This window comes from Anser anser (assembly GCF_964211835.1).
Source record: "Anser anser genome assembly, chromosome: 3".
NCBI lineage: Eukaryota > Metazoa > Chordata > Aves > Anseriformes > Anatidae > Anser > Anser anser.
Genome location: NC_139722.1, coordinates 109,234,593 through 109,250,274, shown reverse-complemented (window position 1 = coordinate 109,250,274; position 15,682 = coordinate 109,234,593). Strand labels below are relative to the sequence as shown.

Genomic DNA, 15,682 nt, shown 5'->3' with positions numbered 1-15,682 from the left:
CCAAACAGTCAAGGGAGCAGTTCCAATTTAGCCCCTGTAGATGGGGTACTGGATGGGTCACCCGTGCGGTCACGGCAGCTAATCCTGAATCCTGCCAGGGCAAGCGTCCATCTCCCCTGGCCGTGCTGCTAGCAGGGAGCCCAGCAGCAGCACCTCGGGGCCTGAGTGCTGGCAGGTGGGGTTTGGAGCTAGCAGCCTTCTGGTTAGCAAATGATCCATGTCAGACAGGTGGAGCGTGGTTTGTTACTGCCAGCGGTGGGAAGCAGAACGCATAAATAACGCGAAGGGTTGAACGGTTGCTTTGTTTACTACTCCTGGACCTCTGGCTGCTGCCAAACAGAAATCAACCGTGACGCATTTGATGCTGGGTGGTGTTAATGTGTAGATCTCAGTGGAAATGCATTTTTCTTTCAAAGATGGAGCAGTGCTATCAGGTGAGCACCATCCTGGCTGAGAGGGGTATTCGAGCGGTCCTCTAGGCCTGCAGACCCTGTTGTACATCTAGGTTTATTGTTCTGCATAACTGATAGACTCCTGTTCTGATTGCACAGCCTTCAAACCAGGTGCCTGGCAGTAGCCACGTATTTCAAGAGCCATGAAAACGATCTTCTGTCCTGCCTGCCATTCAGTGTGCCTTAATGGAGCTGGCCACAGGAAAGCCTCAATCTATTTCCAGCGTTCACTTTCGCAGATTATTGATGTGCAGGTTGTAACACTGTACCGCAGCAACGCTAGAGAAATGATGGCAGTAGTCACACATCCTTTCCACACTGGCATAATCAGCTGCACACTGGTTTCATGTTGCTCTGTTAAGAGGCTGGCAGTGGCTTTTGGGACTCACAGATGGCATCTCCAAACAATTAAATGCCGAAGAATGTCATTGCTGAAAGACTCGTTACAGCAATACATAGGGAAAGCAGAAATGTGCAGGCACCTTCCAAATTTCATGTCTGTTTACGACCTTTCTTTTGGCTTCATTAGCAATACCGCTGTGCAGTTGCACGTTAACTATTATGGATGGCCAGTGCACCTGCTCCTTTCCCTGCTTGACCCTGAGCACAACCAGTAGTTTCAAGGCCCATGCTGACTGCCTGTGTACCAAAAGTGGCAGAGTAACCAAGCAGAACAAACAGCAATTGCTCTAGATAAGTGTGTTGGTGTAATTTTGTACTGGGAAGAAGCAAAGGTTTTGCCTGGTGCCACATCACACGACATTGTTAGATGCAGCATCACCACAACTGCTGTAACTCGGTTGTGCATATCCCTGATAACGTGGACACCTGGGTCACCTCCTCACATGGATATTCACGGGTCACCTCCTCCGTGAGTCTGATGCTTATGCCCAACTATGTAGAAAAGCCAAGCACCCAGAACTGCTGAAGAAAACAAGTGATCAGTCAAGTGTCAGACCCACGGGCTGGAAAAGTTGTCTGAGAGAGAGCAGAAGAGAGCTGACAAGGCCAGGAATGTTTCTAACTACAGTTAAGCAAGCAGGTGCATTAAACACCCATAGCTAGATTAGCAAATCTGTACTGTCTTTGCCACTGTCCTTGGCAGCTGATCTTTGGTCCCAGAGATGCAGTGACTTCTGCAGCAACATCAAGGGCAGTGCTAAAGTCTCCATCCTTGGAGGTATCTAAGAGATGTTGTGGATGTGGCACTAAGGGGCCTGGTTTAGTGATGGGACTCAGTAGGTCAGGTTGATGGTTGGACTTGGTGATCTTGAAGGTTTTTTCCAACCTAAATGATTATCTGATTCTATCATTCTGTTTGTTTTTTTTTGTTTGTTTGTTTGTTTGTTTTTTCCCAAGAACCATGGGGGTCTCCATGCACAGCAGAGGAGGAAATGAAACACCATGCAGACTGCAGGCAGGTGCAGAAGAGCAGCATTTGTGAAGGGAATAGCTGATTTCCCCAGCAGAGAGCAAAGGAGTGACCACTGGGGAATGGTGTGCCACAGTCATTCACGCTTGGCTGCGGAGAAACATGAGGTTTTGGCAGAAACCCTAAAAACACTCTTGTACTAAAAGGCATCAGCAGTCTGGCAGGTACACCCTCGTGGATACTGCTGATGGCCTTGCTCCAGCTTCTTTAATGACACCTTCCTGAAATGGGATCCTTGTTGGTGTCCATCAGCCCCCGAGACGCATAAAAACAAATCGTGAAAGTGCAGGTTTCCATGGAGAATATATTATGCTTCCTCCTGGCAACCCTTCCCTAGGCAACACTGGGAACTGGTGGCTGTGTGTGTAGAGCGGGGCTGGCTTTGGCCCCTATTAGCAAGGAAGCTGGGAACAGGGCACCTTCCATGTGCACCCAAGGCCTGGGGTCGAGGTGCTCCTCTGGGCTGACAGCTGCCTGGTTCCTTGCTGTGCAGTGGCCCAGGCAGGTGAGAAGGCACAGAAGCTGGTAACTCCTCTACCTGGGGTTGGGTCACTGCTCCCAGGCAAGCAGCTCCTTCCACCAGACCTGAAGGATTCTCCTACTCCCTTTAAAAAATGTATTGCTTAGCATTAGCTGCTGGACAGCTAAATATTTCAGAGGCTGAAAACTTCCTCCGCATTGTGAGGACTCCCACAACCTGCTTCTGCTGTCTCACCTCACCTTCAGCCCTGGCAACAAGGTTGGGATGATTTTCCCTAGGACAGGGGAGTGCCTGTGCTATCAACAGCCAGCTCTGCTTCTGCAGGTTCTGCTCTTTTGGAAACTTGTTTATCAGAAACGGTTAGCAGTTTCTGATAAACAGTTTGCAACTGTTAGCAAGACAGCAGCCTCTCTACTGCTGAGGCTGACCCAAAGTGAGTGAGGTTCTTCTGACTCCACCAGGTCTCCACTCTCCATCGGGTTTAGAGAGATTTCTTTTTGCACATTTTAAGTTCCTCCTAGCCAGGAGGAGACAAAGCTGTGGCACACATTTAGTTGGCATTGCTGTTGTAATGGGAATGTTGGCATTGCTGTTGTAATGGGAAAGCATACATTGGGGAATCACTTTAAACAATGGAGATTTACAGGCAACAGGCCAGGCAAAAAAAAAAACAGTGTTTGTGTTATCAGTTGTTAAAAATTACTAGTCTTGCCGAAACAAATGAGCTAGATTGAGACTTTGCTATTATTCAAAAATAGGAAAACCCTAATTGAAACCACATCTCCTCTGAAATTTCCGTCTGCTCGCATTAGAGCATAGTATTCATCCTTCAGCGGAGCAGCCAGGCTGCCCTTGAACAGCCCGTTATCCGCCAGCCTCGCTGTCCCTCCCAGTGGCAGCACTGCTCACACATCAGCAACTAACACTGGTTTAAATCTGTTCTGCTGCTAAGGCGTTCGGCTGTCATTTGTGGAAAACATTGGGACCAAGGAAGGTTGTGGATGACAGCACGCCCAGACTTAGTGCAATTACTTTCAGTTCTGGCGGGTCGTCCGATGCGACGGGGCTTTACCCTACCCCGAGATAGCAAGGAAATATCTGGTAACAGCACGTGGCTGAGGGCAAAGCGTGTGTTTCAGGGGAGTGTGGTGGGACACAAAATGATTTAACCTTTTGGAAAGCCTTTTATTAAAATGCAGGCCAGCTTTAGACAGAGGGGAGTTGAAATAAACGCAATTAACTCTTTGGAGGGAGGACGGGCAGCCCCTTCACTTGGGCACTCCCCGCCTCAAAATGGCGCCCGGCCAGGGGCGCGAGCGGGGCGCAACCCCAGCCCGTCGGCCAACAACATGGCGGCGGCCCCCTCCCCGCCCCGATGGCCACGCCCCCTGCCCGATGGCCACGCCCCTGGTCCCGATGGCCACGCCCCCGCCCACGTGACCTCCCCGCGCGGGAGGCAGCCCAACGCAAAAGGTCGGGCGGCGAGCGGTGGGGTCCTTCGGTGAGCTCCTAGCCCGGGGCTCTCCATCGCACGCCTGTCAAACCGTTTGCAGCGAAATTGCTCAGGAAAGTGGCAGGAGGAGCGTTTCAGCGTGCCACCACGCTAGAGCCGCCTACAGATTTTCACCGCTCTCCCCTAGCTCCCCCTCTCACCAGCACTTCCCTCGCTGTCCCAGCAGGCAGCGCCGAGGACGCCTCAGTACGGCGGCCGGGGGCAGGGAGGCAACATGGCGGCGGCGGTGGTGGCGGCGGCCGGGCGGGCCTGTGCTAGCGGCGCCGTGCGGGCGGCGTGGCGAGGTGCCGGGGGGGGCGGGGGGCTCCTTGTCCTACTCCTTCACCAGTCTGTTGTGTTTTGTAGTGCTCTGCAGTCGCTTCTCAAAGCCCAGCTGTGTTATTTTCCCGTTAAAGTGCCCTTAGGAGGAGCGTGCCTGTGTTTTCCAGTCAGAGTCGGGCTGACTTTGGGGCTCTCCTTCAAAAAGTTGTGCTTAAAAAAAAAATGGGAAAACTCTTCTGATGCGCGAGGAAAAAGTACCGTGTAACTGAAACCTTCTGGCGGGCGGCGCTTCTGCGATACGTAATTCATTCTAACACAGGTTTTATGCTGCAGTTTGACCTGCGGAAGGCATGTTTCCATAGAGAATTAAAATCTCTTCATTAAAAGCGTTGTTAAGCAGTAAGCCCTACTGAGGTTTTGAGGCAGTGTGCCTGTAGTGACTGCGCAGTGCCCCGGCAACCTCGGCCCTTTGTTTTCCTCTCTGCTGCCCTCTCTTTGGCAGCTCTCCCCTTCACCCGCACTGCCCTGCCCTGTCGCAGAGCCCCTGGGCCGGTTTTGTTTCTTTTCTTCTAATATTGTCATCCTTAAGGCTTTGCGTTTGTGAACCCTGATAGTGTTTGGTGGGTTCTCCTGGGTAGCAGCTGGTACGAGCAGGTGAATCTTAGCCTCTTTCACTTGCTGACCTCTGGGTGGTGGGGTTTGGGTTTGTTAGGGGGTGTAATGACAGGACTCCGTGCAACTTAACAGCCAGCACCGTGTGGGCAGGTTTGGAAGAGTCCTGATGAAAAGTATGTACGTACTATGGGAAGTTCTTAGGGGAGGAATCATCTCTTGCATTGGAGTCTGCCTTGAGACCCATCTTATATTTCTGTCTCCTTCTGTTCTCACTTTTCTTCCAAAGTGACTTCCGTCCTAACAGTCAATGTATGCCATCAGTTGTGGACCCTGCTAATAAGTATTCATGAACTGTCTCAGAACCCTTTATATAACCTAAGTAGCCTTAAGTCCTAGGTGGAAGTCATAACTAAGTTAATTAATTACACCCGTTAATGCCTGTGTGTCGTCTGGGGAAAGGCTGCTAAATAATAAATCTTGCTGGAGACTGAGGTGGGAAGAAATGACAGATCACGTTGGTAAAAATACTTTAAGCTTGGTGTTGGAACACCTGGAGGCTGGTTGGGTTTTGCTTTTGGCAGAATACCTCCCTTCTTTCTCCCCTGGCTTCAAAGCCAAGATAAAGTTCTCTAGCATTTCTTTGGCCTCTAGAAGCTTCACCGCCTTCCCTTCCTTGAGTGCTAAAAACCAGCTAAGCAGTTAATGAATTTCTTTTTTCTTCTTCGGGGCTGTGTATAATGAAGTGATGCCTATTCTGTAGCCAAGCAGCAATTAAAGGCTGAGCATTCGGGGAGGTTTGAAAGCAGGCCAGTGGTGTTTCCTTGGTGGAGGGAAACGCTTTTGCTGCCTAACCACAGAGTATCTCTTTAATTATGTCTTGCAAGTGGACCAGGAAACTAAAAAGCTGCAACTGCTCTTAAATCATTTGTTAAAGTAATAAGGGTCATTTTAGGTGTTACCCTCTAAGGCTTTGTGGTATCATTACCTTTGTTATTCCGTGCTTAGCCCAGGCCGATAGTGACGTTCTCCATGTGCTGTGATTTTTAAATGCCTGGCTTTCAGCTTGAGAGATTGTTCTTCACATCCAAATTTTTCCAAGATAGCAGGAGGAGTTTTTAAAAAGCAATTTGTATTAGTGCAAAGATTTCATTACTGCATGGCACTTGAGCACTCGCAAGACGCCAGGAAAGAAATAGTAACAACTCTGAAGTGTCTTCCCTGCTGCGAATATTGGTATGAGTGCATTGTTTCTGTACATAAGTTTCATTTGAGTAAAAAGCAGTAAGCAAAATGTGAAATGGAAAAACCCTAGGCAAGAAAAAAGTTCATTGCCCATTAGAGAATAAGCGCATAGCGCTTGATATCTTCAAAACTGCAATTTGGAATTTAATCAGAACACACCTCTGTTTTCTTGTACTTAAACTTTTTAAGAATGTCTCGGTTATTTTGGTCTAGAGCCTCCTGTGTGTATGCCTGGAACTATACTCAGGCAATTTTTGCAAAGAGTTCTAATTATAGCTGCACAATAAGCATCCTGATGGCTCTTTCCTAAGTTTTGTTGTGGTTCTTTTTTTTTACAGTGCACTTTTCGCTGCTGAGACCAGCTTCCTGCAGTGTTTCTTTCTCTGAAGTACAGAACTAAGAACGGTTTTCCATATTTGATTCCCCTGGAAAATAATTACAGAAGTAGAGGGGATTATTAAATCGTTGCCAATTTTCTTTTTTTTTTTAAAAGAAAAAAAAAAGGTGTGGTCATTCTTGCTGAACAGTGCATTCACTAGTTAAGCAAATGCGTGGATGTTCAGACAGCTTGACGTCTTCCAAGATATTGGGGAAAAAATGGCAATGTGTATGAATTTGGGGCACTCTGTCGGGAGAGGTGCTGCATTCTGCACATAAATCTCCTAAAGGTGGTGTGTTAACCAGTATGTGAAGGTTAGGAAAGTTATGATGAAATAGGCACATTAAAATAGTGGACGTGTGTGTGAGTGAGTGTTTAAAAAAAAAAAAAAGGAAGAAAAGAAAAACAGTTAGGGACTAAAAGATTGTAGGAATAACTGTTAAACTGTTAGGTTTCCATTTCCACCTGTCCTGAGATGAGTTCTCCTGTTACATCTTGTGAGAAAAATGAAGTAGCTTTACTCTGCTTTTATGAGGTAAATTTCAAGTGCCAAAAATGCACACACATGTATACAGAAGTTATATATCGTATAAAATTCTATGTTTAGCCAGTGAAAGATAACATCTAAGTCAGGCCAGGGTTGTAAGTGTAATGTTTATATCAGGGAAATAAGTATGCAGTGAGGGGTTAATTTTCCATTAGTGCAGAGCAGGACTTAAATATAGTAAGCAGGCATTTTTTTTCCTGCTGTGTTGATTTGTCTTTTGCTGGTGGCAAGACATCAGCCCTGCATTTGTGACCTGTCTTGCTTTTACAGACGGTTCAGTTTTGAATAGCTTATGGTAAGACACATTTTAGATTTTTAAAGAAAAATCCCATCACATGTGTTTGGAGGATCTGTAGAGAGGATACGATGCATTAACTGTGCATGCTTATGTAGCACAGGCCAGTTTGATTGAGATGTGACATTTCCAACTGTTTACCTTGCATAAATACTTTTATTTGCTCGGCTTTCAAAGTGTCTATTCCCTTGGTAGCAGTATACACAGAGAAAAGTTGGGGGGGTATACTTTAGTAAATACAGGCACTTGGGGTTTCAGGCTTTTCATGGTTATTGGGTGGTTTTTTTTTCTTTTCTTTTTTTTTTTAGGGGGTGTGTGTGTGTGTTTTTTTTTCTATCTTCCTTTTGTCCTGCTGCATTTCGGAGACCAAAGCAGTCGTGTGTCTGGAATATTGTCAATAAAGCCCCTGGGATTTGTTAAACATAAGAATTTAATTTTCAGCTCAGAACTGATATTCTCTTAGTGCCAGCCTCAAAAGTATAAATTTAAAACTTATGTCACTTTAACGTTTTCTTTAAGGATTTAATCTCTTTTAATAGGAGATTTGTCATTGGTCTCAGACAAACAAGGTCTCACCCTGTGCTTTAACAACTTGTTACAAATTGTACATCTTAAAGCCACTTTGAATCACCAGACTTGTTGAGATCACTTGGTGACCGTTTTTCTATAAAACTAGTGTTTATTTGGCTTCATTTTTTGGCATTTAACTTTTCTTTTGTGCCCCAGTTGTTCTGACAGAATTCTGTTTCTGCAGCACTTCATCTGATCTCACTGCCTAGCGATTCATTTTGTGTTGATTCTATTGCTTCTGTATAGACTTTTTCACATTGCCATCTTAATTTTGGAAGGAGATGGTATTGGGTATGTGGAACTTTGCTAATGAATGTAGGAGTAAAAAGGAAGACCAAAAACCACTCCCCCAAATTGCATTACAAATACTTTTGATAATGACATAAACTGTCAAGTACTCTTACGTTTTATTTTCTGAATGAATGAGTTGTTTCTTAGGCTTTAAAATATGATTCCATACTGGAGAACTGTTTCTGATGATATTCTGAATAGTGACCAGTTGCTGATCTTGTTAAACTCCAACAGAGAACCCTGAGTGAATGTCCATCAAGCCAGTTTGATGAATGGTGTAAAAGGAGCGTTGCATCATTATGCATTGGTAAAAGATGCAGAAATTTTCCATATGGCATCCCTTGGCATGTTGATGAGAGTTAGGATTTTTCTGAAATTAAAATAACTGTGGAAGAGGTTTTGGGGCAAATCCACAGGGTGATCATTAGCAGAACCAGAAACTATTCGCAAAAGAATTCTAGGAGACCTCAAGGACAAAAAAATGAATGCTGGTAAGGTGTGTAACCCCACCTTTGAAACTGCTGTGGTACCTGGAAAGTGGAAGGTGGTACGTGTGACGTAAAGCTGCATTACGATGTATGTTGCACTGAAGAAATGTCTTCTGGAGATGAAAAGAGCTTGTATAATAGGCTAGCTTTGCAGTACCCAAATCCAGAGGTTGTTGGGAAAGGTACTTCTGGAGGTATATTTTCCTTTTGGGACCCCAGAGTAAGTCAGGTTGGTGTAATAACGGAATAGATGAGGTTGGAAGCCTCTGAAAATCATCTAGCCCAACCCCCTGCTCAGTGCAGATTGTCCAGGGTCATTTTCAGTTCAGAATAAAAAAGTGCTTCCTTATGTTCAGGTAGAATTTGGAGGTTTAAACTTACTCCCATTGCCTCTTGTCTTGTTACTGAGCACTGCTGAGAAGAGCCTGGCTCTGTTTTCTTTGCACAGAAGAAGGTGCATTCTCACTCTGTCAGTAATTTGTTAGAAACCTAGCTTTCTTCTCTTTGTGGCATTTCCTATTGCAACATTCCCCCCACCTCTGTCTGCAGCTTGCTTTGTGCTTCAAGACAGTAGGTTCATGTCTGATGCCCTTTAGAAAATGCTATGAGTAAATGTTATTAGATTCCTTTTTTTGGGCTTTGTTTTTGGGTTGGCTTGGGTTTGTTGTTTTGTTGTTGGTTTGTTGTTTTTTTTTTTTAGCTTGTTTTAGGGTGTTTTTTTGTGATGTGTATACTTGAAGGACCTAGCGATTTCAAGATGAAAATGTCATATATCTAACCACCTTTCTGTCTCCATCCTCAGGGTTTGCTTCTGCGCCAGTGAAAGGGAGTTGCTGTTCTTATTCTAGCCTGGCATGGGCTCTCCAGGTGCAGTGTTCCATCTCTGCCCCCCGGAATGTCACACTACAGCAGTGCAGACAAAGCAGTTTCTTCAATATGTGTAAGTCTTGAGTTAGTTTAAAATTATAATCTGTGGTAAATAAAAGAAGGAAGGGAAAGCTTGCTTCTATTTTTGGTAACTTTTTTCTAGCTACAACTACCGTCTTATGAGATATGTAACAACAGTTGTTGATAGAATTGTGTGCACAAGGGCAGTGTGTTTTAATGGGAAGCAACGATTTGATTTGTGTAGAAGTGAATCCATCTAAAATACTTTATTGGATGGGAGGGGGAAACACCTTCCCCTCTGTTTCCTAGTTCTTTATTGACAATATAAATTGTGTGTTTATTTTCCAAATGTTTTTTGAGCCATAGGCAAGATACACTATTCAAGCTGTGCTGTCTCAAAAATGAAATAATTAAAATGCAATAAAATGCTAAACAAAAACTGTTGATAACGTCCTGCTAATTGTCAGACCAGCTGCAGTATTATCCCTCAGTCCTGAAAGGAATTACACACATGCTTAACATAATTGAGAAATGATGGCTGTTTAAGTTCGTGCTCGGGACCGCAAACTGAGATAGCGGAGGCATCATCCCACCTGTTTTGTGGTTCCTTATCTATGGCGTTTTCCCATGGAGGAAAAGAAGGAATAGTAAGCACATAATCTCTGGAGCAGATAACTGGAGCAGTTTGACAGTCACAGTTCTTAGACTTTTTATAATCTATAGACTACAAAAGATCTGTTTAAAAAAAGTCAGGCTTTCAGAACTGATGGTCTTTTTCTATTCTTTTCAACGTTATTGAGGTAAAGTTAACTTTTCTTTGTATTTTGTATATAAAGGGGGGTTTAAGTAATCGTGCTGTCTGTTCCTCTTATCCGGTTAATTTTGACTGTTGTCTGATTTCAAGCAAATGACAGTAGAGAGGGCTCAAGAGGCCTGCGAAGGGCTGCAGCATGAACTGCATGGGGAAGGCTTCCTAAGGATGCCAACTTCAGGAAAAATTAATTTAGAACTTTTCCTTAGGTGCCGGTCACAAGACCAAGACTATGTAAGAAGATAAGCGTTGTTGTTTTTTTTTTTATCTTAAATTTAAAATATAACATTGCAATCATTTCACTGTGATTACTCTTTGTAGCTTAGATATTGCCTTAATTTATGCTTATGTTCATATTCATAACATCTAGGTGAGCTCTGTTTTAACGAGAATTTTGCCAGCTGTCTTTTTAGATGACTTAGTATTTGTGTAATGACATCCCTATTGTTTGACTCAATGAAACTGTAAACAAGTTATATCTGAGCAAGCTACATAAAACTGCTGGCTTATTTAATAAGATGTAAGAACTTGGAAGAACTTAAGTGTACTTCTTATATGTATTCAGCAGAGACAGAAGTCAGTCCGAGTTTTTTGTTTGTTTTCAAGGACCAAACTCTGGAAAAAATAATATTATGTTATCATTTTGAAGTTGTGTGCTACCTTACTTTGTAGGCTGTTTTGTTAAAAAGGCAGGTTACCAAAGTGGGTTGAACATAAAGTAGTTAAGAACAGTTTTATGCTTTCTCAAAGTAATCAAGAAGGCTGGATAAATAAGAGATCCCATAGGAACCTGGAGATTAGAGTAATTGCTTTTTCTTGTCCAATTCATCATGCGGTTCACTTGGAAATGTAAAATTTTATACTATTGATCCCAAGTATGAGCCAAATCTGCAGAGTCCCCTACTAATATGGTAATGATAGATGGAGTGTGCACTGCTAATCTTTCACTTATTTCTCTCAAACTTTCACTGTTCTTTTTCCGCTCAGATGAACGCACTGAAAAGATAAGCCACTGAGTTAAAATAGCAGCAAAGTTTTGTGCAATTCATTTGTTCTATTTCTGAATGCAGATGCAAGTAGTAAGGCCTGTTGTGTTGTACCTCGATCTATACTGGGCTTAGGACATGCCACCAGCCTGTTTAATTCTGTATGTTTCCTGAAACATATTTGGGATCACTTGATTGTTGGAATTTGAAAGATTGGTGTCAGGGAGCAGATGTATGGGGCACAGAGAATTGGGCTTTGTAAACATCTGGAAGGAAAATACCTCAGTGCTGAGGGAATCAAACAGAAGCTGGATTTGTGAGAGTGGAGAACAGGATGGCCTCATGTCTGGGGAGAACAGAAACTCCCAACAGCTGACTTCTGTGGAGTATCCTTGAGAGAAGAGGAGGAGTCTTATGTGGATTATGAGATCAACAGAGGGAAGTGCAAGGTCCTGTACCTGGTAAGGAACAACCCCAGGCACCAATACGTGCTGTGGGCACCCAGCTGGAGAGCAGCTGGGCAGAGACGTGCCTGGGGGTCTTGGTGGACACTGAGCTGAACATGAGCCAGTGGTGTGCCCTGACCACTAAAAAGGCTAATGGTGTCTTGGGCTCCGTTAAAAATGCTGCTTTATTGGGATGGAGACCCATGGGGTGGCTGCATGGACTGCCCTGAGAAACGGTGGATCTCCCGTCCCTGGAGATCTTCAGAAGCTGTCAGGACATGGCCCTGGGCAACTGGATCTAGGCAGCCCTTCCTGGGCAGGGAGCTGGGACTGGATGAGCTCCAGAGGTCCCTTCCAAGCTCAGCCATCCCATGATGCTGGGGCCAGCTGTGATTGTTGCAAAGCTCTGACTCAACGCTGAGTGTGTCGAGGGGGTGGGAAGCTCTGGGACTTTGCTGAACCGAGGGGCTGACTAGAACGGGGGCTCAGTTTGTCTTGTTTATAGGAAGTTTTGGGCAGACTAGTTTCATCTTGGTGGTGCAAGTGATGAGACAGTAAAAGGAAAATGACTTTTCCTTGTCGGGTACAGAGTCCTTTGAAAAGCTGCCCTTTGACTGAAAAGGTTGGTTTTGTTTTTCCTGGCTGGTAATTTTTGGAGGAAGGCTGCTGGTTTCGGAATAGCTCTTCTTGCCAAGCTGTCTTCCCTTCCTTTTTTCCATAAGAAGTAAATAGCTTAATAGTTGGAGCTGAATAGTTAAACACAATAAAATCTTCAAAATTCAAATGAAGTACAATATTAACAGTATAAATCACATTATGGCACTCATATCCTTTAGCAGTGCAGTTGTTTCAGAAGTGTGGTAACATTAAAAATGCAGGTACGATCGTTTTATGTGAAACATAATTTTCAAGTGAAATGTCAAATGACAGTCCTATGACTGAGGAAACTGACAGTACTTTTTTGTCTCATTGGCGAAGGTTTATTTCTCTTCCATCATATTCTTAAGGTATTAACATGTTCTTGTTAGCAGGGTCACCTGTACCTTCCACTTGATCTTTAAAAATAGTTTAACTCATTCAAATGGGAGGAATTGCAGTTATCCTAGGCAGTCTGTGATCCTGTCCCATCACTAAGCCATGTTCTTTAGTGCCACATCCACACGTCTCTTGAATACCTCCAGGGATGGGGACTCCACCAGTGCACTGGGCAGCCCAGCGCAGTCCTCGACCACCCCTTCCATGAAGACATTCTCCCTAATGCCCCATCTAAACCTCCCCTGGCACAGCTTGAGCCTGTTAAATTCCACCAGTCCAGACTTTCTGGGCAGATGCTCAAGCTTGTAGCTCTTGAGAAACAAACACCGATGCTGTATGTTTCGTGGAAGAAGTATGTATCCGTCTCCAGAAAATGTGGGATAAATACCTTTTAAATTTAAGAGCCGCAGAATTGGGTTGAAATACATAGGCCATCATTCCTGAAGGCAGCACAGGCACACAGGTGTGTCATGAATACTGAAACTGTTTGACCCTAATCGTACAAACCTTTTTGGCTCTAACAGCAAGCAAAATTTCCTCAACATCCATTGTGTATCCGAGTGTATATGAGACTAAAGAACTTTTGTTTGAAACGGTGATTATATCAGAATTATGCTTTCCCACTCACAGTATTAATTCCATTAGTTACCATTGGGAACAAATGAAAAGAAGTGCTTAATTTCTCTGTTGCTAGGTGATATTTCCTCATACATTAGAATACAGAGTAAGGAACATGACAATCCTTTGGAGCTCATAGAACTAGACGGTAATAACGAAGGGGGAGTCATTTAGACCAACAGTATACAATCATAGACTAACATGCCTTGTCTCTAGGTGCTCTGCTTACTGCAAGCAATTGCACTCAGTATAAATCTTGGTGTTCCTTATTGCAAACATCAGTTCTTGAAAGCCTGTTTTTTTTTTTTAATTACATTTGATATTAAATTTTCCCAGTCCTATGTGAGTTGTCTTTGGATTGAGTTGTTCATTTTTCTGCCTTGCCCGATTGACATTAAAGTGGAGAAAAAGATCTTTTCAATTCCTAAAGATTTTTTTTCTTTAAATACGACTACTCCAGATAAACAACTGAGTTACCACTTGTCACCGTTTTTTTTTATTTATGAGGCGGATACGTTTGTGTGTGTGTATGTTGAAGAACAGTTGGTTAACTTTTTTAATTTAAAAAAAAAAAAAAGGGGGGGGTGAATATTAAATGCCTTACAGCTAAGTGTACTGATGGGGGTGCATTTTAACTGTTTTTGGTTTGTTACTGAAAAGTGTAACTTTTGTGAAACCTCCAGAGGTTTCTTTGCACCACCATAATGCAGTATGCAATATTTCCAGTTACTGGGAAGTTACCCCAGCTTTTCTGCTTGCAGGATGGGATCAGACAGGCAGTGAAGAAGTTGAGGTGTCACGTGTTGGCAGGCAGTTGCAGTTTGGAGCAAGGGCAGATCTCATCTGGGATGAACGCACATTTCAGAAACGGCTTTAGAATCTCATGTTTTATAAATAAGTCATCCAATATTAGTATGCAATTATTCCATTTTTCTCTCATAAATCTATTTGTATTGTCTGTACAATATTCTTTTCTGAATTAGTAAAGGAGTTGAATTGTTCCTGTAAGTATCTTTAAACAGGCTGATAAGATTTCTATATCTAAAACAGGAAAATGCTATATTGGAAACCTAGTTTGCCAGGACTAAATGGTGGTATGGACTCGGTTGACAGTTTTTGAATAGTAGTTGAGTTCAATTTAAGATTATGAAGGGATATAAAATCATACTCCATCTTTGTTTGAGATGCTTCACCTCTGTTGTTCCAGAGTTAAGTGTTTCATGTAATTCTGAGACTATCTGCAGCTATGAATAAGTGTTGTGCTTGGAAGTAAAAGTTAATGCAATCAGAAGTGACATCTAAGTTGTTTGCATCATGTTCAGCCACTGAAATGAGTTGTAGGTTTTGTTCTTATGACAGGTGGTCTACGTATGTTTTTGCGCAGCACTTCTGTATCAACTGTTTTGTAGCTTTGTTTATTGTTATTAAGCACTCTTTATAAGCCTGTGGAGAGAGAAGGTAAGACATTGTAAGGCCCAGATTTAAATATATAGTTGAGCATTCCTTTTCCTGACCTCAGTGATTTAGATTGCAGTTCATTACCAAATTCTAAATGGTTAGAGCAGTTCATGTAGCCTGCTGTGTGCCAGCCTCTTCTCTTTCCTTTCTTTCTCCAGTGGGGAGAGGGAGAGTGGGACAAGTGTTTTGGGAGCTATGTTTAATTTTTTGTTGTTGTTGTTCTTAGGTAATTCTTTGAATAATTGTAAATATTGTTTCAGTGCCTTGGTCTTTTTTGTTTTCTGCTGCCCATATGCTGCTTTTTTTCCTAATAAAACCACCTATAACCAGAAATATTCTGAAGTTTTTGGCTAATTATGCGGACAAAATTGAAGCACCAGGAACCTATACTTGTTACACAAGGAGAGAAGAAAACTAATGGAAGATACATCAAACCACATATGTTTGAGACTGAAAATCATCTTGGATTTCTCAGGCTTTGTATCTAGTTAAAAATTAAGATCAGAGGCACCAACTATTCTCAAGGTTACTGTGTGTAGCAGCAGAAAAAATACTTGAGAATTCCTGGTGAGGAACTTCTCACCTGGCAGTGCGCTGCAAGAGAGCATCCTTCTTGTTCAGGTGCTGCAGCACGGGGACCTACGCTCCCTTAAGTCATCTTAAGGGCTGTGGTGGGTGATCCTTCCATGTCCTGGATGGTGCGCTTGTGGAATCAACTTACAGCCCAATGCTGCTTTAGCTATTGAAAAGATTGTTCAGTGCTGTGAGCGACTTCATGTTGAGCTACGGAATATTTGCAAGAGGTGCACAGTTGATACAATGCCCATGAAAATGTTACCCATCAGAAAGACACAAGGGTTGCTTTTTTTTTTTT

At 43.3% G+C, this 15,682-nt stretch overlaps 1 protein-coding gene across 1 annotated transcript in view; it reads left to right on the top strand.

Annotated features, from left to right (window-relative positions):
* The first annotated feature begins 4,032 nt into the window (after positions 1-4,032).
* The window catches only part of MRPS5 (mitochondrial ribosomal protein S5), a 47,734-nt gene continuing 36,084 nt past the window's right edge, over positions 4,033-15,682 (top strand). The window contains exons 1-2 of the mRNA XM_083830385.1: positions 4,033-4,162; positions 9,369-9,506. Coding sequence (XP_083686511.1) covers positions 4,093-4,162; positions 9,369-9,506 — 208 coding nt within the window. The 5' untranslated portion in view covers positions 4,033-4,092. The remainder of the gene's footprint in view (positions 4,163-9,368; positions 9,507-15,682) is intronic.